The sequence below is a fragment of the Helianthus annuus genome, chromosome 17 (genome assembly GCF_002127325.2).
Source record: "Helianthus annuus cultivar XRQ/B chromosome 17, HanXRQr2.0-SUNRISE, whole genome shotgun sequence".
NCBI lineage: Eukaryota > Viridiplantae > Streptophyta > Magnoliopsida > Asterales > Asteraceae > Helianthus > Helianthus annuus.
The window spans coordinates 40284223-40304538 of NC_035449.2; the positions used below are offsets into that span (position 1 = coordinate 40284223).

The following is a 20316-nucleotide window of genomic DNA, read 5'->3' on the forward strand; positions in this document are numbered from 1 at the left end:
ACCTTCTTTAAGGTTTAATATGCAACCAATTCTGGGGTTTTGTATGCAACCACTTATGGTATTTTATGTGCCACCTCTTTTGGGGTTACACCAACTGCGTTACTCTGCTCTTTTTGTGTTTGTGGGTTTTATCTTTTTGGAACCGATTTATCTCTCACAATTTATTAATATGATAATCATTTTGTGAGTATTTCCATTCGAGCGGATAAGTTTAAGCTGGTATATGTGACTTTGTCACCTTATTTGTTTTAGTGAATGTATCTTATATTTCATTTGTTATTATTTGTAAATACACACTCTTTCTTTTGGACTTCAGATTTGCATTGACCACTTCAGGGGTCGATATATAATATGATGCATTTTTTTATGTTACCAGTCTTTCATTTTCTTGTCTCCCCTAAGACTGGGAATACGATGTACATATCCCATTTTATATGTTATGGGGGTGCTATTGGTACATAGGCTACACAACAAAATATATAAAAAATGGAAACTTGGTTCTCTTCAGGAGACCAGTTGAAATGAGGAGTATTTGTGATAAGCAGTTGGTTTTGAATTGACATAATCAATCGACGAATTCCGTCTCGACTACGTATGCCTCTCACTATATTTCACATTGTGCCCAACAATGGTCCATGTAACCATGTATGAATGCCACAATCCACACAACTGTACACTTCAATGGTCCCATATAAGAGGGATTGTTTGTAGGAGTTTATTGTTTGGAAGGGCATAAAAATTTATTTGCCACAAAAAAAAAAAAAAAAAAAAAAAAACCTAACTAGACATATGATAAGGCATTTTTAGGAGCAATGTTTTTAGATTACTTAGAGGTGCTAAGGTGCCAGTTAGCATGTTTGATTGTTTAGCATATCATGATGCTATCTTGATGACCTATTTGGTCATGCCATGTGGTGAACGTATAAATATTCTAGTAACTTCTGGTTACTCACCATATTTGATTTAATGGAATATTGTGAAAAATTAGTATCATTTCTAGTAACTTCTAATATAGTCTTCTGGCCATATTTGCTATACTCCCATACAACATTAATGGTGGCATCATTACAATTTTCTTAGTTATGTATATGATCGTAACCTTTGAATTGATCATCATCACATTCATATTAGGGAATGGATTTGAAGGAGTATGGTCCCAAAAAACCGCGCAAACCTTTTTCAGGTCGCGCACTGAATCATACTCCTTATTCAGCAAGCTGATCAATCTTAGACTCGTACGAGTTGCTTGAACAAAGACTCACCTCGCACGAGGTACAAACAAGAGAGAACACCAGTTTCAGCACTTAGATTCTGAATAAAAGCCTATTGCTTAGGCCATAAGTTTACCTTATGTGTCTTTAGAAGAAAGGAAAATGTAACTTGTGGGTCCTATTTGCTTGACATCATAAAATTGAGATGGGACCCATGATCAGGATAGCGGTTGCAAAATCGCGTAAACAATTAATTTATAATTTCTTGGAAATGGTTTGACTCTTAGAAGTCAAAGTAATCTCGATTATCCTCACGAGACCAAAACCTTAAACTTGTTTCGGTAACTTGACAGAAAAGAAAGTGGCGGACGATCCAGGAGTAAACAAGTGTGGATGTGTGATATTATGAGAAGCAACTCCAAGTAGGGGTGTTCATCGGGTTTTTTCTTCGGGTTTCGGGTTTTTCGGGTCGGGTTTTTCTCTGGAAAAATTGACCCGATAACCAACCCATTTTAAAGTTCGAGTTAGTCGGGTTTGTGTTATTCGGGTTCGGGTTAGTTCAGGTCGGGTTATTCGGTTTTCGGATTTAGATGTAAAATGAAAATAAATGTTTTTTTTTTACAAAATATCATCAAAATTCATATTGTTACTTTAAAAATATCATTAAAGTTTAAAGATTAGTTGACAATATGCTATTATAATATTTAAAAGTCCCAAAACTTAGTGTTCCGTCTATTAAAAACTCCAAATCTAAACATTTTTATAAGAAAAAAAACAATAAATGTTCGGTTTTTTTTTTCGGGTTTCGTGTTTCGGGTTTTTCGGATCGGGTTGTTCGGGTTTTTGGCCTGGAAAAAGTTAACCCGATAACCGAACCATTTAAAGTTCGGGTTCGGGTTTCTCGGGTTCGGGTTTTTCGGGTATTCGCTAATTCGGGTTCGGGTGGCTTTCAATTCGGGTCCAGTTTCGGGTTTTGGATAAAAATGAACAGCCCTAACTCCAAGTACAAACATTGCATCTTCAATTGCAGGTTGGTTACTTGTTCATTTGAATTATTTTATTGAATCGTTAACAAAGTAGCGATTTAATGATTATGTGGCAGATAAAGGATGCTGGAGTTTACATAACATGTGGCTGCATCTAATGATTGGTTTGGATTGGAGTTTACAAAGAAAATAGAAAAAGAAATAAGCAAACTTGGTGAGATATTTCTATGTATACAGTTTGTTTTTGTGGTTGTTGTTTTGAATATTTTGTTAAATTCTGTGAATTTAAAACTGGAAAATTTCTTGACATTTGATTCAAAGTGTGATTAGACTTGAATGAAAACAAAATATAGTTGCTTTTGTGTAATGTGTTCATTTTGAGATGGTGAAAATCAGGTATTGGTATTTTGGTAGTCATGTCGGGTTGACCTGTTTAACCCATTTAGTTATACCAGATGATCTCTAACCCATTGAAGGTTCATGTCTTTGACATAAATATACGAGTTTTGATAGAGTTCATCAATCATAGTAATCTATACATATAATAAAAGAAACTCCATTGAGGACACATGGCAGCTTCTCAGCTACTCTCTAATTCTGTTTCCCGCTTAAATCATAATTACCTTCTTTTCCTCAAAATCTGCCAAAAATCTCTCATTGTTCACCCCTGTTTCATAAACCCTACCCTTCACCTTTAACCCTTTTCTTTACCAAACCTCTAGATCTACTCCATATCTTCCGATTTCATATTTTCAGAAGGCAAGATTTGTGGTAGTGAAACTTAATCACGGTAATATTTCTATGATTTGGTTATTTTATAGTACCCAAAATGATCGCTTATTATTGTTTCCTTTGTTAAACTTAATCTTATGTCTTTTTTCCAAACATCTATGCATTGACATGACATTCTGGTGTAGATCTTCAAGATAATAGTTTTTTTTTCTTTGATTGTCTTGATTTTGTTATAATCACTTCTTATTCGCAGGGCCGGCTGATGGGTAAAATTTCTGAAGCAGCTTTGTGATGCAATTGGATGCGTGGATTTTTGCGAGTAATAAGGGTTTTGTTGTTCTTCACAGGTAATTAAATTTTGAGATATTCTTTTAGATGGACTTAATCCTCATTTTTTTTTTGTTTTGTAGATTTTGTTTTGGTAATTTCAATTGTTTGTTGTGGATTTCCGGTATATTCCATTTGTAGGTTGATGAATTTGTAGTTATGTATTATAATAATAGTGAGCAGTGTGGTATCACAAATTTGTCAACTCTAAAACAGTCACTCTTCAATGTGTTGTGTCTTATAATTTTAGTTGTTAACATTGAGGCTTCTTTATTTAGTTATTTATATTGATTATTGATGCTTCGATATTCTATATATACACAGTTAAATCATGTCATTTTTAATTAAATTTTATGAATTGGGTCATTTGAAAGGTGTAAAAGTAAGCTTTGAGGGCCACACTTTTAGAGTTAGCTTGGTCATCAAAATGTTTGAGCCGACCATGCTTATTGGTTCCTTTTTTAGAGTAAACAATTTAATGATTTTTTTTCGAATATCTCGACATGCATTATCATATTCTATTGGCGATCTTCATAAAGTTAAGAGTTTTTTTTATAGATTGTTGTCATCGAGATATTGTCAGGGTTTGTTGTCATTTCTATAATCTAATTCATCACTTTTATGATTCATCTTTTTTTTTATCTTTAGATTACAAGTGAAGAACCAATACGAGAATTTTCCGGTAAGCGGCGACTCTATTTCGCTTCTGGTTATGAGATTGAACGAGGAAGATGACGCCTTCAAAATATTTAAATAATTAGTTTTTGGGTCTTAACCTCTTATGGTCTTTCATTTAACTAAAAGCAAATACACCATATAACTACCCATCTGTATATAAAATATTAAATTTAATATTAAAGGATTGCACAAGACACTATGATCTGAGGGCATAATTAATTTTAGGTTTTTTACTTATTGTTTGTTAGCTTATTTTAAGAAATTGTATATACAGTTTGGTTCTCTTTTTTTTGTCATTTTGTTAAATACCAGGTTATAGTCTTGTGTATCATACGATTCAATAATGAAAACTTTGTATTTACCCTTTTTCGATATCAATTGATAATCATGTTTAAATAGTTGTGGTTTGAATTTAAATATTTGTAAATAGTCATGGTTTGAATTTAAATATATTTTCATGATTAAAAGCTTAAAATTAGATTATATTTGAAATAGTGGCCATTTTAAGGTAAAGTAATTCAAAGATATAATCATTATAAATCTAATATAAAAACACTTTCATAAAATCTATATTTTGGCAAGGTTTAAATAAAAAAAAAATATTATTATAAGTCATAATATGTTTGAGGTAAGGGTTGATATTGCAGGAAGGTTAATTTAACAAAAAAAATTGATTACTTTAACATATATATATATTTAAAGGTCGGATATTAAGGTAAATATTTTAAAATAAGAAATGTTGATAGTAATTAAATGAAATTATTTCCGCTTATTGTCTCTTAATTATTTATTATTTTTCTTTATAAATATTCACTTTATGAATATTTCATTTATTTAGTTTTTTTTTCCATTTTTTCTGTATATTTTTGTTGCTTATTTAATAATTTTATATTTTATTGACTTAACCCTGTGTAATACAAGGGGCTCTAACCTAGTATAATGTATAAATTAGACCATATCAATCTTCATGATGTACATCTCTACTATAATAAAGCAAAACTTATCTATGCCACGTGTCACCTCCACAAGCCCCCCTTTCCTTTCATCTGATGCGTCATTTTGTGAGAATTTTGTTTTATTTTTATAAATCCTAAAGTCTAATCTCCATATCACGTAGTGTTTGGGCGGCCAGATATTGGATTCAAATTTGAATTCCCGCTCCAAAGCCCCGTTTCATAACCTACTCCAAAAAGTTAATACGGAACCATATAAACAATTCATCTTCTTTTTTCACGAAGCCATAATCCTACTACGCAGTTCTCCCACAACCATACCTAAATCTATTCCATCATTTAACGATTTTTTGTTTGGATCTTGATGTTTAGGTAAGCAGCAAGATTTCTATGGCGGAAGCCTTAGCTAGGAGGAGCATTTCGATTGGGATAGGGAGGTGCCCGATGGATTCATGTGGAGTCAACAAACCATATGTTAGTCACCTCTATAATTGCTACAATTATTGTTTTCTAAATTTGAATTCGTTTTTGAACATTTTTCTTAAAATTTATATGGGTAAATGAATCTAATTGATTTGGCTTTGGTTGCAGAACTATTATATACAAGGGTCAGTTGAAATTGAACCAGTTGGAGTACTTTCATGCAACGAAAGGTTTACATTAAAATGTACCTTTTTTTTCTTTTTCTTATTCTGCAGAACCACAACCTTAATGTTCAAAACTGTTGAAGTTCTATTATTTGTTGGAGCGACCTGCTCCAGGGATTAGTGGTGGCTTTTATGTTGTTTAATGTCACATGTGATTTTTTGTTGATTGCTGGTACCACTTAGAAATCACTCTAATAAATTTAATTTTACAATATAATTATATTTACTAACTTAACATAAATTTAATTTTACAATGTAGTTATATTTACTAACTTAACTTTAAAATTGTTCCTGCATAAGGGTATAAGGAGTGGTTAAACACTTTAAAGTGGCAAACCAAAAAACCGACCAATGGGAGCGCGCCATGTCAATTAGGCAAAAGTGTTTAAACTTTGGTGAAAAATGTTGGCAATGGTTTAAACACTTGGTGAAGTGGTAAACTATTTTTTTTTAAAAAAAAAAGGAAAAAGGTGTGATTGGTTGAGATAGGAATGGACCCCACCCACAATACCCTCCCTCTCTCTCCTTCTCCCTCTTGCCGAATCGGTGTTCCATCACCGATTTACCCAACCATTTCGGCAAACTATATGTTGGTGGTGGTGTTACCGAGTGGCAAAGTGGTTTGCCACTTCCCTTTGCCGCTCCACACCGTATGCCCTAAAGGGCATCACAGTTGACCCTTAGCTTGTGATGGAGGTTCGATCCTTTTTCTTTCTCTTTATTAATATTTTCATATGTAACTACTTTTTTATAAAAGAAGATGAGGTTTCTTTCTTTGAACCCTATTGTAATTAATGTAATATTAACCTTTGTTTAATAGGCTTGTGGATGTTTCTTGCAGTCACCATTAACTTGGAAACAATAGGTGCATGGACCAGTCAAATTGAGTGTGTTCGATTTACGGCATTAGGAGCCTTCGACAATTATTTACCAGGGTTCTGAGCCGGATACGCCGTTGGTTCGGCTTGGGTGGAATAAGCAGGATCTGAGGTATATGGCGACGATTATAATGGATAGCGCGAAGGTGGTTATGTTGGATATTCGGTTTCCGACGTTGCCGGTTGTGGAGCTGCAGAGGCATCACGCATCAGGCGAGTGTGAATGCGATTGCGTGGGCGCTGCATAGTTCGTGTCATATTTGTACTGCGGGTGATGATTCACAAGCGCTTATTTGGGATTTGAGTTCTATGGGGCAGCCGGTTGAAGGGGGGTTGGATCCGATTTTGGCGTGTATTGCGGGTGCTGAGATTGAACAGTTGCAGTGGTCGTCTTCGCAACCGGATTTGGTTGCCATTGCTTTTGCGTCGAAGCTGCAGATTCTGAGGGTATGATTGTGTTAAAATGTTCGTCTTTTTTGTAATTGTGTTTGGTTGGTTGCATTGATTTTAGGTTGACTTGTAGCCTATATAGATTTGGGAATACACTGACATTTGCATTTGCTTCTTACCCATTTAAATGCTTTTAGTTTTTTGGTTGTGATTGTTCAAGAACTAAGCACCTGTGCATAGTGCTATAGTGCTGGTCGAATAAAATGTCTTATGTATCACATATAGGTGTTTTAGGGGCGGCAATTCTTGACACGAGCCACAAACCCGACACGAACGAAACAGGTTTGGGTTAATTAACACAACCCGTTTTAAAAAAAAAACGTGTTGGGTTCGGGTTGACCTGTATTGAAAATAGGTCCGGGTTTGGGTTGACCCGTTTAACAATTTAGAAAAAAGGTTTTATATTTTTGTTTTTCTCTTACATGTTTATATTATGCTTTGTAGGGGAGGTTGCATGTTATTCTAAGAAATCATACAAAAAAATTATTTTGTAAATATAATTTTTTTTAACACAATGCATAACCCGTGAAGTTCACGGGTATATAACCTAGTATTATATATATTAAAGACAAAGTTCGGTGATAGTGCACCAACCATGTCATGCAAATTACAATAAAGCCCTTCTTCTATTCTCTCTTTCTTTTTATATTATTCTCAGTTTTTTTTCTTTGTGCCTCCTAAAGGAAAATTGAAATATTTAAGTTGGTGCCAAAGTCATAATCTTCACTCATGTCAGATCTAATGAAGAACACACAAAAGCCACATCCATCGCTGAATCAAGAACGGGGTTGTCGTGGTTCGGCTTTGTAGAGGAGATCCATCTTTCGTCGGTTGCCGCGTCTATCTCACCAACGCTGCCAATGTTTTGGGAAGACATGTGTGGCTTCGGTGTAGTGTGCCGATAATGGCGACGGTGGCGTGGGTGGCGGAGAAGACAGGAAAGCTGTCGCAATTAACTGCCATCATCAAACGCTAGATCTAACGGCAAACATGTTTTTATGCTTCTCATCTTTCTTCTGCGCTAGATCCGGTCGGAAGACGAGATTGTGGTGGTGTAGCGGTTGCGGTGATGGTTGGCGGAGCAAACCTTAGCCGTAGAAGAGACTAAAGATGGTGCTATGGTTGCGGTGGCGCGATCGCACTGACAGTATTAGCAGTGGTGGTGGGGAACAGTGGTGATGTAGAATAAAGAGAAGAGAGGATCATGGTATTTGATAAAAAGGATTTTTACATATTTCCCCCTCTTAAGCTCCCTTATTACATATTTCCCCAAACCATAAAATCAATTACATATTTCCCCTTTTTTTGACAAATTACCCCATTACCCTCGTCATAACCCAACTGCGTAATAACATCTGCCAAAACCCTACACAACAGCATCATGTTTCTTCTTCTTCATTGACGTCTCTTCTTCTTCCCACAAAAACTGACGCACATCAGGTATGTTCAATCGAATCTTGCTTGTTTACATAATCACATCTGCCATTCGTATAATCACTAGATATATTCTTGGTTGTTTATTTAATCGTATCTATTTATGTACTCACATCTGTTCATCTTCTTCAAAAAAATCGCATCGCACCAGTAGTTCAGTCATACAGAATGGGTAGTAAGGCAGTTGAAATGAAGGGAGGAAATTAAAGAAAGTGTAGATCTTGTTGTTTTTACAACAGTCAAATTTCTAATCTTCTTCCCTGATTAGAGCAGACGGGGTTGTTGTTGCTGTGTAAACGGGAAATTAAAAATGGGATAGGAACAAATACATGCTTCTTATGTGACAAGTGTTTATTCTAGTAGAGATGAGAGGAAAAAGAGGCATCAAGTGGCACTGTGGCCGCAGTTATGCAACAGCCTTATGTCACCAATTTTGAACTTATCCAAAAAGAAGACTAATATTAATTTTTTTGGTGTGTACTGTACAAAACAAATCAACCATGTTCATAATAATTTATAGATGATATGCAAAACTGAACATGAATTCAGAGTAGCTAAGATGCCATTTGTTGCTAATTTGGCAGGCCATGTGGCCAAAGAAGCAATCAGAGATGTCAATGGCAGTTTGGGGCAAGTTGGGAACATGTAAGCAAACACATTTGTTTTGTCCACATTTTGACGTCTTTTACAGTTAACTATGACTTATGGGCATAAACAAATAAAGTTATAAATATAATCCAAATCCAAATCTATTACTAAAAACTAGTTTATATGAATTAAATATAATCCCTTCATAAGTAAACAAGCCAAGACTGCCACGTCTAGCTAATATGATTAACGATCCTTGATAATGCTTGTACTAATGAATTGTGATATCAAGTTATGGACAGTATTAACGATCCTTGATAATGCTTGTACTAATGAATTGTGATACAAGATAAAATGAAAATATGGAGGTTACTTTCGGTTAGTTAATGCTACTTGATTTCCAACTTGGTATCGAACTTTTGGTATCGTATTTATTATAACGGAATTTATGTTGGGTAGATATGTAATTGATTTTACATATTAGAATTAGAATGGGGAATTATGTAAATATTCATTTAATAGTTCATTAAGGGTAAAATAGTCATAAATAAGAGTCATTTTAATGAAAAGGGGAAATATGTAATATATATGAGTTAGGGAGGGGAAATATGTAATTGATTTTTTGGTTTGGGGAAATATGTAATAAGGGAGCTTAGGAGGGGGAAATATGTAAAAATCCCAAGCCATTTTTTTTTGAAAAGTCAAACTAAATCATATAACTAACTGTAGAAGCAAACTAAAAGGACTTTTTTTATATATATTTCAAAGTCAGTTCACCAATATTACCTAATGTTTTAAAATTCGGTTTTTATACCGTATTGGGATGGACTTAGAAATGGTTGGACGGTTCAATCCGTTCACTTTGAACCCATTTTTAATATATGTAAATATTACCCTCCTCCAACATTTTAATTTTTTTGTTTAAATTACTTTTATGACTTTACACCGCGACATGCGGGACATTATACCCTTCTTTATCTATGTCTAACCACGTTAATGTCATGAACGTAATGCGTGTAACAAAGTAAAAAAAACAAGTCGTGTCACAGGTTAGCATCACACGCTAATTTTATTATCGTAACGCGTGTAACGAAGTTACAGACATGACGTTGCCGCCGCAACGCGCGGCAATGGGTAAAAACTAATTATTAGGCCACACGGGGTGGTCCGTTATACCACCCCGATCACGCGTTAAAAACGAACAGAACACCGCCGCCGGCACCAAATCAACGCGTTATTTTTTGAACGCGTTATTTTCATCACGCGTTAGAAAATTTTGAATGCTGAGAGTTGATTGGATAAGGCTCTGATCTGCATGTATTTGGATAAGGCTTGCATGTATTTGGATCATGTATTTGGATAACACGTGTACATTCACTTGAATATGTATTTGATAAAATTACCATGGTGACCACCCCTCCTACATTTCTATCACTAGTGATAGAAATTTGGTTGATGACATGGCATGATTTTATTGGACAATGGGAGTGATAGAATCTATCACTAGTGAACCGCCCCTCCTCCCCTTATTATGTAAGAGTAGAGGATCCTCCCTCCCATTTCATTTTACAACATTTTTCGAAACAGTTTCAAAAGAAATCCCGTTCTCTTGTAATCGCTCTTGAAGATCGGTCGGGCCAAAAACGATCCCGGGAGTATAGATACCTCCTTTCGGAAGATCCTTGCGCTGTTTTAAAACGATAAGAGCGCACTGAATCAGTATTATTGAAGTGGACACATAGCCGAATTCGGGTCCTTTCAACCTAGTTATTATTTCCACATCAGGTTTCACATCTTCACGATCGATACGACGACTAAAACCACGCCCGACAAACCACATTTTAAAGGAAGAAGCCGCGATTTCCTCCTCAGTTGGACCGCCTTTCCTAAACCAGCCGAGACTAAAAACCTCGGGAAATTTCAATAAAAGCCACCTTCCTAGTGAAAATTTACTCAAAGTCCCAATGAAGAAGCCGACTGTTATGAATCCAAAGATGTCGGAGAGGTGTTTTGATGCTATTTTCATCCCAAAATGAGCAGGTTTGATGGTTGACCAGAAGTCAAGCCTGTTTTGTAGTTGTTGTGGTGTCTCGTTGATCCCTTGAAGACCAGTAGGGTTGTGAGCTAGCGTTGCAAGTGTTCTTCTAACTACGGAAGTGTCAACTGATGGGAGTTTGACTGCCCAAACTCCGATCTTCTTTTGGTGTTCTATTATCGGTGCTTTGGTCGGAGCAGGACCCACAATCTGAAATACAGTTCATGATATGATCATCATTCATAATCTAAAATATACTTAGATTAGATTAGAGTTTGCAATTCAGAAAGGAGTGTTGAATGTCTACCTTTGTTTTGATGTAACTTGACAAGTATAAATGAAAATTATGTGATTTAAATGTTTTTTTTTTTTAAGAAAATATAAGAACTAAAAGTTTGGCACGTGAAAAGGAACTAAATTACTTCAAATTCTTTTAACTAAAACTAAAGGAATTCAAAATCAATCCAAAATGTGAATAAATTCAAGTAAAGTCATTAGAATCTTCGAATGGTCACCAACGTGTCAACCGTGAGTGCCCTGGTATCCCCCACCTCGCCAACCCTAGCATACACCACCACCACGCCCAACCCGGCCGCCCGCATCATGCCATCCACTAATCTGCCCCCGCCCACCCCGCAGGCCGGGTTAGTTCAACGGTGCGGGTCATATAGGGTTCGAGAGTGGTTGGGTTTGGCAGTCTGGGCCCAGTTAGCATGCAAGGGTCGGTTAATGCCAACAATGTGGGTCAGGTCGTTCAGCGGGTCAAGGTTAATTCGGGTCGTGGTGGTAAAAAGGGTCTCGTGCTTCAACGAGAGAGGTTGGTTCGAGCCAAGGGTGCGGGTCGGGTTGGGTCAGTGATGCGGGTTCCGGGCGGTTTGGTGGGTCGAGATTGGTTTGGGTTGGGGACAGCGGTGCGGGTCATGTTGGTTCATTGACCCGAGGTTGGTTCGGGTTGGGTCGGCAATACAGGTCGATGCCGTTTCACGCCGGGACGGGTCAGTAAGTCTGGTCGCAGTCGAAGGTCCTCGTCGGTTCGGGTTAGGTCAGCGGTGTGGGTCGGGTCCGAATCAGGTGATCTACAGGCCTAGGTCGGTTTGTAGGGCCGGCAGTCCAGATCGGATCAGGTCAGGTCGTGATCAAGGCGAGCGGTTGGGTCAAGGCGATGGCGTGTGGTCCAGTCTGAGGTGGGGGTAGTGGTGCACAACGAGATCGACGGTAGGGAGAGAGCCTACAATGATATAATCCAATTCATTTTCTAATCATACACATTAAGAATGGAATTGAGATTCAAATTCTATCAAATTCCGATTCCATTCCAACCGAGGGGGTGTTTGGCTTAGCTTTTTGAAACAACTTATTGACTTATTGGCTTTTTTGAAAAAACCAATAAGTCAAAATAATGTTTGAATGAGTGAAAAGGACTTTTTGAAACAACCTTTTGTATAAGGTGAAAAAATCATTTTGAAAAGCTAGAAACCTTGGTTTTTTGAAACTCCTTTTAACTTTTCTTAAAATATTACATTGTGCTACCTCATAAGCTCATCTAAACACCTTTTTTAAACAACTTATTGACTTATTGACTTTTCTGAAATTAAGCTCATACAAACACTTTGTTAAAAACTCATTTTGGATAAGTAATAAGTCAATAAGTCGTTTTGCAAAAAAAAGCATTTTCCAAAAAAATCATTTTTGAGTTAAATAAGCAATCCCAAACACCCCTAAAAGCGTGTTTAAATTCCAAATTAAATTTCTTCAAGTTTCAATTGCTACATAAATTTTACATGAAAAAACAATATGCAAACCAAACCAAACTAATTAGAGTAGATTCGAATCCAGATTAATTATATACACAGATCTCGAAGTAGGGCTATAAACGAGCCAAGCCAAACCGAACCGAACCAAGGTGGGCTCGGGCTTGGCTCGTTTAAAAATCGAATCTAGCCGAGCAATCGAATCGAGCCGAGCGGGCTCATTTTTCTTAACGAACTGGAAAATTAGGCTCGGGCTCGGCTCATCAAAAGCTCGAGCCAGCTCATCGATCCGGCTCGTTTGTTTAAAAAAGATTATATTTTTGTATTACATAAAACCAAAATATAAATAAAACAATATTTAAGCTAATAGAATAGTAATTTTGAGCAAATTATAAATAAAACGAATAAGAAAACATTCTATGTTGCCTTAATATATATTTTTTTTAAAATCAAAACTACTAATTAAGACTATTGCTTAACAATCTATTTCTTTCGATAAAAAAAGTAACCATGTTACTAGTTAAACAACATTTCTTAAATATATTAGAATATACACGCACACACACATATATAATTTGGGGTTTAATTTAAACGAGCCAAACGAGCGAGCCAATGAGCCAACTAATGAGCGAGCCACAAATCAAACCTATCTTGGCTTGGTCTCGGCTCATTTACAAACCCAACCAAGCCAACTCGTTTAAAACCGAGCTGAGTTCGAATCGAGCTTACTTCGAACTTTTTTCGAGCAAACTTCGATCGAGCCTCGAGTCACGTGCTTTATGAACGGCCTTAGATCGAAGGTATTTTGTGGCATACCACCTTCTCCATATTTATGTATTAATTAAACTAGGATGGCGCCCGCGTGATGCGGCAGAAAACGCAGACACTGCAATGACGTGCATGGTTTCGGTTCCTCAACTGAAGTAATTAGATAATCTTTTGTTAACCAATTATTTTGTTAGATTGACGATTTTTATTCGGTTGGTTTAATTTCGGTTAATAGTTAAAACCAAACTTGACCTAAAACTTTTATTTAGAAATAAATGAAATTGAGATATAAATACATGAAATTGAGGTATAAATACATGAAATAGATGTATAAATAAATGAAATGGAAGTATATATGAAATAGTGGTATAAAATATGAAATATATAAACCGGAGGTATAAAAGCTAGAAATATATAAATATATGAATTGTTCGGTTCAGTTCAATTAACTTTGGTTAAACGAGGTTACAAAAAGAAAACCGACAACTGTTTTTTGGTTAATTTGGTTTTCGGTTAGACGGTTTTCAGTTAATTCAGTTTTTGGTCGATTTGGTTCGGTTTCCTCTGTTTTCGAGTCGGTTTTGGTTAACGATCTAGTTATTGCTCACCTCTAGACACTGTTGACTATGTAATATATTATCATTTTTTAATTAAAGCATTTATAGCAATATTATACTCAAATTAAAGAGAAAAGTTTTGGTCGTTTAAAAAACGTGAGGGTGGTTAGTTTTTATAACTGGGATAAATTGTAACCTATTAATTAATAATCTATAAATTGATTAAGGATGAGAGAACTAAAATGTAATTACGATGAGAGAATTAAAGTGTAACTAGTGTTTGAAAGACTAATTTACTATTCCTTCATTCATTATAATATAGTATAGATGATTGTCTATCAAAAATAATATTATATAATTAACTAATGCTAACCAGTTATGATGTTATGCATGGATTCTCTACTTACAAGAGGTCGAATCGTTTTTCCTCTAGACCGTCGTAACTCCCTTAACTTGTCTGCCTCAGCAACCCCCAACACGGCCGACTCATACGTTGCAGAATTCGCCACAACCCTCACATCCGATTCAAGACTCATATACGCTTCAACCTGACTCACCACAGCGGGCGAAACCCATTGCTTCGAATTAAATAAAAACCCTAACTCCGCGGGAATTGAATCAATTCCACATGCCGATATTACCAAACTACCTATGCAAATTAACCAAATGGCCAGGTTACTAAAAGATTAATAAAAAGCTTATGAAAATTGATAAACAATGTTAATAATTAACAATCAACTACTAAAACATTTACAACTAATAAGACCTTAGTAATGATTAATGCCTCCTAAGGGGTATTTTCCGTTACATTAAAATTATAACACCCTTTAAAAGATGTGTAATGATTAACGCCCTTCAATGCTTTTTCAATCATTATTTTCCAACATTTTTTCTCTTCGTTTGGCATTATACTAGAAATGTCATTCTAGCACAAAAATAAAGATGAAGTGAACCAATGTTGTAATCTGGAACAAATAGAATGGACCCAAACAAATTAAATTTATTAAACCTTAACTTGCATACCTACAACCTACTACCTGATGATTCTTTATATGAATAAATAGGGCTGTAAACGAACCGAACGAACACAAACAAGGCCATGTTCGTGTTCGTTCGTTAAGGAAATTAACATGTTCGCGACTGTTCACGAACGCATACCGAACATAAGTTTATGTTCATGTTCGTTCGTTAAGGAAATTCAGTTGTTCACGAACAGTTCGTGAACACTGGTCTCGAACACAAACGAACGCAAGCGAATAAAAAAGAACGCAAACGAACATTTAACTTGAAAATAAAAAAAAATATATTGTTAGCCTTAAACATTAGATATAAGTAGTTAAATATCCAAAAAATGTCTTAGCATGTCCAAATTTTAGCTAACTTAGAAAAAAATAGGGTTTCAAGTTTTCAATATGTTTAGATAAAAGGTTTATTATTTTTTTATTTTTTAATATATTCAAACGAACATGAACGAACGTAACCGAACATATTACCGAACGTTCACGAACGCAGTCGAACGAACGAGACCTATGTTCGTGTTCGTTCGCTAAGCTAACCGAACGAAATTTTTTTTCGTGTTCGTTCGTTAAGCTAATCGAACGAACATAAACGAACTTCCCGCCAAACGGTTCACGAACTGTTCGCTTAACGTTCGGTTCGTTTACAACCCTATGAATAAACAAAAGCATCCTATGCTACTCATACTAGAATTAATTTAGTTGCATGACACTTATAATAATTATCAAAACAAATAAAAACCTAAATTAAACCTACGGATAAACATTCAAAATTAAACTTTAATCCTACTTGTCACTTTAACCATCCATTTTTCTTTACTTTTAGGATTATAACCTTCAAGTAACGCCCAAAAGAACAGTATGAGGGGCGTTATCAAGTCCCTATATTGCCATAACGCATGACCCAAAAGAATATTAATGAAATAAGTTGTAAAATTAATTCGAACTTATTGTTAACAACCCTGCATGGATAATTACTACCATTCTCCACTGCCCGTTGGTGGTAAAGCGCCTCCATTCTCTCCATAAACTCCGACTCACCACAAATATCCAAGTAATCACAGCCAGCCTCAACACAAGCATCCACCACCGGACCACCGTGATGGCGAAAAGGACCCGCACAGTTCAAGATGAGCTTGGCTTGAGAAACCATGCGGCGAAGGGACGGTGGATCATTTGTATCGGCCAAGAGGAAAGGGATGGTAGTAGTATGCTGCGACGGAGTGGCCCATGCTAGGGCTTCGGAAAGCTTAGAGTGATTCCGACCGGCTAGGGCTAGGGTTTTGAGAGGTGAGTTTGGGGAGGAGTTGAGGAATTTAAGAGCTTCTTTCACTACATATTTGCCGGTGAAACCTGATGCTCCAAAGATTACGACGTCGTATGTAGGTTTAGTTAGATCATGTTTCATGTTACTTGATGGAACATTGTGGTTGGTTCGCTTGAAAATGGAAGAGTTTTTTATTAGAAAAGAACGATTTAGAAGATGCAACGGTTTTTGCATTTTGACTGACTGTTTGTCTAGCTAACCATGCATGTATGTTCTAATTTATATATAGGGTTTCATGTTCTGTATTTTATTTAATTTAATTTAGGGAAAATTACCAAAATGTCACTTGATCAACCAATATTATCAAAATGTTATCTTCATGCGCCCTTGGACGTACTCCTGGAACATGGGATGCGTTTGTTTGTACACTTGAAGAGTCCATGATTGAGGAGCTTACACGTGTCCGACAAAGCTGATGCGTCGACGGCCGACTCCTCCCATATACTTGGCAAACTCCTCCCATTGGTTCGGCTGACTCTTCCAAACGGCTTGGCGGACTCCTCATATTTTGGCTGACTCCTCCATTGCTCAACTGACTCCTCACATTTCTTTTTAATTCTATCAAATATTTATATCTATTTAATACAACATTATAACATAAAACATTACAACATAACTTAAAAATTCAAAATCTAACATAAAACATTACAACATAACTTAGAAAATTACAACCTAAAAATGTGACATAGCATGTTATTAAAAAAAGACACTTAAATATAATTTTTCAAAATTTCAAACACCGAAAGGTGTTCAAGAGGCCCTGCTCGACTACGCTATGCTTTATGGGGAGGACTTTGAACACCTTTCGGTGTTTGAAATTTTGATTAATTTATATTTAAGTGTCTTCCTTTTTTATAACATGCTATGTCACGTTTTTAGGTTGTAATATTTAAGTTATGTTGTAATGTTTTATATTATATTTCTAATTTTTAAGTTATATTGTAATGTTTTATGTTATAGTGTTATATTAAATAGATATAAATATTTGATAGAATTAAAAAAAATGTGAGGAGTCAGCCAAAATATGAGGAGTCCTCCAAGCCGTTGGGAAGAGTCAGCCGAGCCAATGGGAGGAGTCTGCCAAGTATATGGGAGGAGTCTGCCGAGCCAATGGGAGGAGTCTGCCAAGTATATGGGAGGAGTCGGCCGTTGACGCTTCAGCTTTGTTGGACACGTGTAAGCTCCTCAATCATGGACTCTTCACGTGTACAAACGGACGCATCCCATATTGTAGGAGTACGTACAAGGACGCATGAGAGTGACATTTTGATAATTTTTCCTTTTATTTATATATTGGGTTTAGTTACCTTTAACGTAATAAATACCTTGGGTTTCTTTAAAGATCAGCTATTGTAATATTCGCAACCTTTAGTTTAACTTAAAAAAGGCATGTGTCCCTCAACAGTTACGATTAAATAGTTCAATTGGTTTTATCTAGGTGTAATATAAAGTATAAACAGGGTAAAATGACAAGGTTGTCATCATGTATGGTGCACACGCTTTTTCTTAACAATACACAAATGTAGTCATAGATTTAGAAATTTTTTTCCTGAGAGTGAAAAATATTTTTAAACATTTTAGGCCCCTTGCTTATAAAAAAAAAAAAATCGGTTTATAGCGGGTCAGGTCATGTAAGAAAAAAGTACATCAAACTAAAATTTATATAATCATCAAAAACACGTCAAACGTCATTATAAACGTATTTAAAATTGTGCCCTGCAGCTTTTTATTTTTTTAAATCTATCCAAAACATCATCTAGGGATATTAAACACACCATAAGTTCATTACATTCTTACTAGGGCTGTAAACGAGCCGAGTCGAGCCGAGCTAGACCCAGCTCGAGCTCAGCTCGAACTCGATTCAAGCTGGCTCGGCTCGAGCTCGAATTTCAAATCGAGCTGAGATTTGAGGCTCGAGCTCGGGTCGTTTAGAATTCGAGCTAGCTCGGCTCGGCTCGACCTAGCTCGAACTAACAAAGAACCGCAAAATTTATTTACTTAAAATGCCCTTAAAAATAAATTTCTTCATAGCCTAAGGGCCATAATTACCATTTAATTTAACCACATGGCTAAATATGCAAGTATAAATAGTTAATTCACTTTGTCATTCTCTTTACCTTCTTTTATAGGGGAGATACACCCTTAGTTTTTGTTTTCTAAGCGATGTGGGACAAAAAAATGAAGGATGTAAACCTTATCGAGCCAGCTCACGAGCTCACGAGCCGAGCCAGACCAAGCTCGAGCTCGGCTCGTTTATAAACCGAGCCGAGCCGAGCTGGCTCGTTTACAACCGAGCCAATTTCGAGCCGAGCTTTCTTCGAGCGAGTTTCGAGCGAGCTGCGAGCCACAAGTTTTTTGAACACCCCTAATTCTTACTCATGGTTCCTATCACATATAAATCGCTTCATAAGTTCATAAAACAACACTAAACACTTAAACAAAATAAACAATCATGTTCAACCATAGTCCATAATTTTCAATTTTATTTTCAAACATTCAAACCTAGTATTAGATGTTGATTACTTGTAACTAATCATTTAAAAAAACAAAGCTATAAATAAAACAAAAAATCATTTAACTACGAGTCTAGAACTCCCAAAAAAACATTAAAAAAACATAAAAAGATCAAACCTTTATACATTTATATTTTCTCCTAATCATCACATAAAACAACAGAAAAATCAATAAAGAAACCACACTAGCTCTATATCGGAATTCTGGCGTAATATGGATTGGTTTTGCCAGAATTTTGTTTTTTCTGGCAAAAAAAGTCGTCCGGTCATGAGCAGTGGTGTCAAATCGCTGTAAGTTTTTTCTGGGGCGGGATTTGGAATTGGAATCGGTGGATGGGTTTGAGTTATTTTATTTAGTTCAAATTTCTTTGGGTTGGATTTGAGCTTAGGTTAATAAAAATAGATTGTAGATTGAGCTTTGATTGGGTTAAGTAATAAAGTGAATAAGTGGTTAAAGAATAATCATATAAATTATGTTATATACTTATATATTAAATAATAATCAGTGTTTATTTTTTTTTATAAATTCATAATTTTTTTTTTCTTAGTGGGGCGGTTGAAAATTTTCAAGGGGCGCGGGTGAAAATTTACAAGGGATGCGGTCGGAATTTCCGACGAAAAATAACACTAAAAATTATTTTTTCAAGGAGTGTGCAGCCCACCCACGGCTTGGGGTGGGTATGCCCCTGCACAAATGTTAGGCTAACTAGGTTGTAAATGTTATAACAAGTGATCTTTATGTTCGTTTAATGGACTTATTAAAGTTAACGATCAGCTCAGTAGCAACTGACCCTAAACACAAAGGTCTTGTTTATCATTTTTAATACTTTTCACATAAATATACTAATTTTTAACCTTTTCTATAATCACCTTATTGCTTCTTTTCAGATCGATCGATGCAGTAAAAGTCGATTGCATTGTCTTAAAATGTTACAGTTCAAATCCGATATTATATTTGCATTTATATTATATAGAGTTAATTTTTCTAACCCAAACAACATGGTTCTATGGTGTAGTGGTTAGCACTCTGGACTTTGAATCCAGCGACCTGGGTTCGACTCCCGGTAGGACCTACCATTTTTTCTATTTTATATCCAAAACCTGGCGGTCTAAAAGTCACACACATCCAACTCATCTATATCCATCTATGAATTTTTCAAAAGTGTTACACTCTTTATAGCCTTAATTGCTACATTTACTCTACAAACAAACTTTCACTGTTCCACTCTTTATTAGCCTTAATTGCTACATTTACTCTACAAACTTTCCAAAAGTCGTACGCTCTTGAGTAAACTGTCCATTCTTATTCATTTTTAATAAAGTTACCAAACAAAAGTTCAAGTTTTTGTTACTTATTTTTGAACTTATTTGATCTTCTCGATTGTTATCATTTTTATCAAAAAAAAAAAAAAGAATTTTCTAGGATACTATTAAAGATCTTTTCGAAAACTTACAGCAGCTTGCC

General features: G+C 35.7%; 1 protein-coding gene, 3 long non-coding RNA genes, 1 other non-coding gene and 1 pseudogene across 5 annotated transcripts; 5 read left to right on the forward strand and 1 right to left on the reverse strand.

Annotated features, from left to right (window-relative positions):
* Window positions 1-2208: 2208 nt before the first annotated feature.
* Window positions 2209-4260, forward strand: LOC110922144. The gene is made up of 4 exons (XR_002582921.2): window positions 2209-2241; window positions 2314-2987; window positions 3183-3276; window positions 3905-4260. It is a non-coding gene; the product is annotated as an uncharacterized LOC110922144 (long non-coding RNA).
* Window positions 4261-5254: 994 nt separating this feature from the next.
* On the forward strand, window positions 5255-5601 carry LOC110921714. The gene is made up of 3 exons (XR_002582558.2): window positions 5255-5361; window positions 5479-5540; window positions 5586-5601. It is a non-coding gene; the product is annotated as an uncharacterized LOC110921714 (long non-coding RNA).
* Window positions 5602-6451: 850 nt separating this feature from the next.
* Window positions 6452-7013, forward strand: LOC110921713 (annotated as a pseudogene).
* A 471-nt stretch (window positions 7014-7484) lies between these two features.
* Window positions 7485-8849, forward strand: LOC110921908. Its single transcript, XR_002582717.2, has 2 exons — window positions 7485-8302; window positions 8448-8849. It is a non-coding gene; the product is annotated as an uncharacterized LOC110921908 (long non-coding RNA).
* Window positions 8850-10172: 1323 nt separating this feature from the next.
* Window positions 10173-16481, reverse strand: LOC110925705 (probable mitochondrial saccharopine dehydrogenase-like oxidoreductase At5g39410). Its single transcript, XM_022169576.2, has 3 exons — window positions 15993-16481; window positions 14403-14644; window positions 10173-11129 (listed from the first exon to the last, which is right to left on the reverse strand). Exons 1-3 carry the CDS (start codon window positions 16417-16419, stop codon window positions 10446-10448), a joined length of 1353 nt encoding a protein of 450 aa, XP_022025268.2. The 5' UTR covers window positions 16420-16481; the 3' UTR covers window positions 10173-10445.
* A 3371-nt stretch (window positions 16482-19852) lies between these two features.
* Window positions 19853-19924, forward strand: TRNAQ-UUG. The gene has a single exon. It is a non-coding gene; the product is annotated as a tRNA-Gln (tRNA).
* The last annotated feature ends 392 nt before the right edge of the window (window positions 19925-20316 follow it).

Excerpts from the sequence above, each read along its gene's own strand:
- LOC110925705 (XM_022169576.2), bottom strand. The coding sequence starts at position 16,419 with ATGAAACATGATCTAACTAAACCTACATACGACGTCGTAATCTTTGGA. Across the intron at positions 14,645-15,992 it reads CCAACGGGCAGTGGAGAATG|GTAGTTTGGTAATATCGGCA; the intron begins GTAGTAATTATC and ends TAATTTGCATAG. Across the intron at positions 11,130-14,402 it reads GAAAAACGATTCGACCTCTT|ATTGTGGGTCCTGCTCCGAC; the intron begins GTAAGTAGAGAA and ends ACTGTATTTCAG.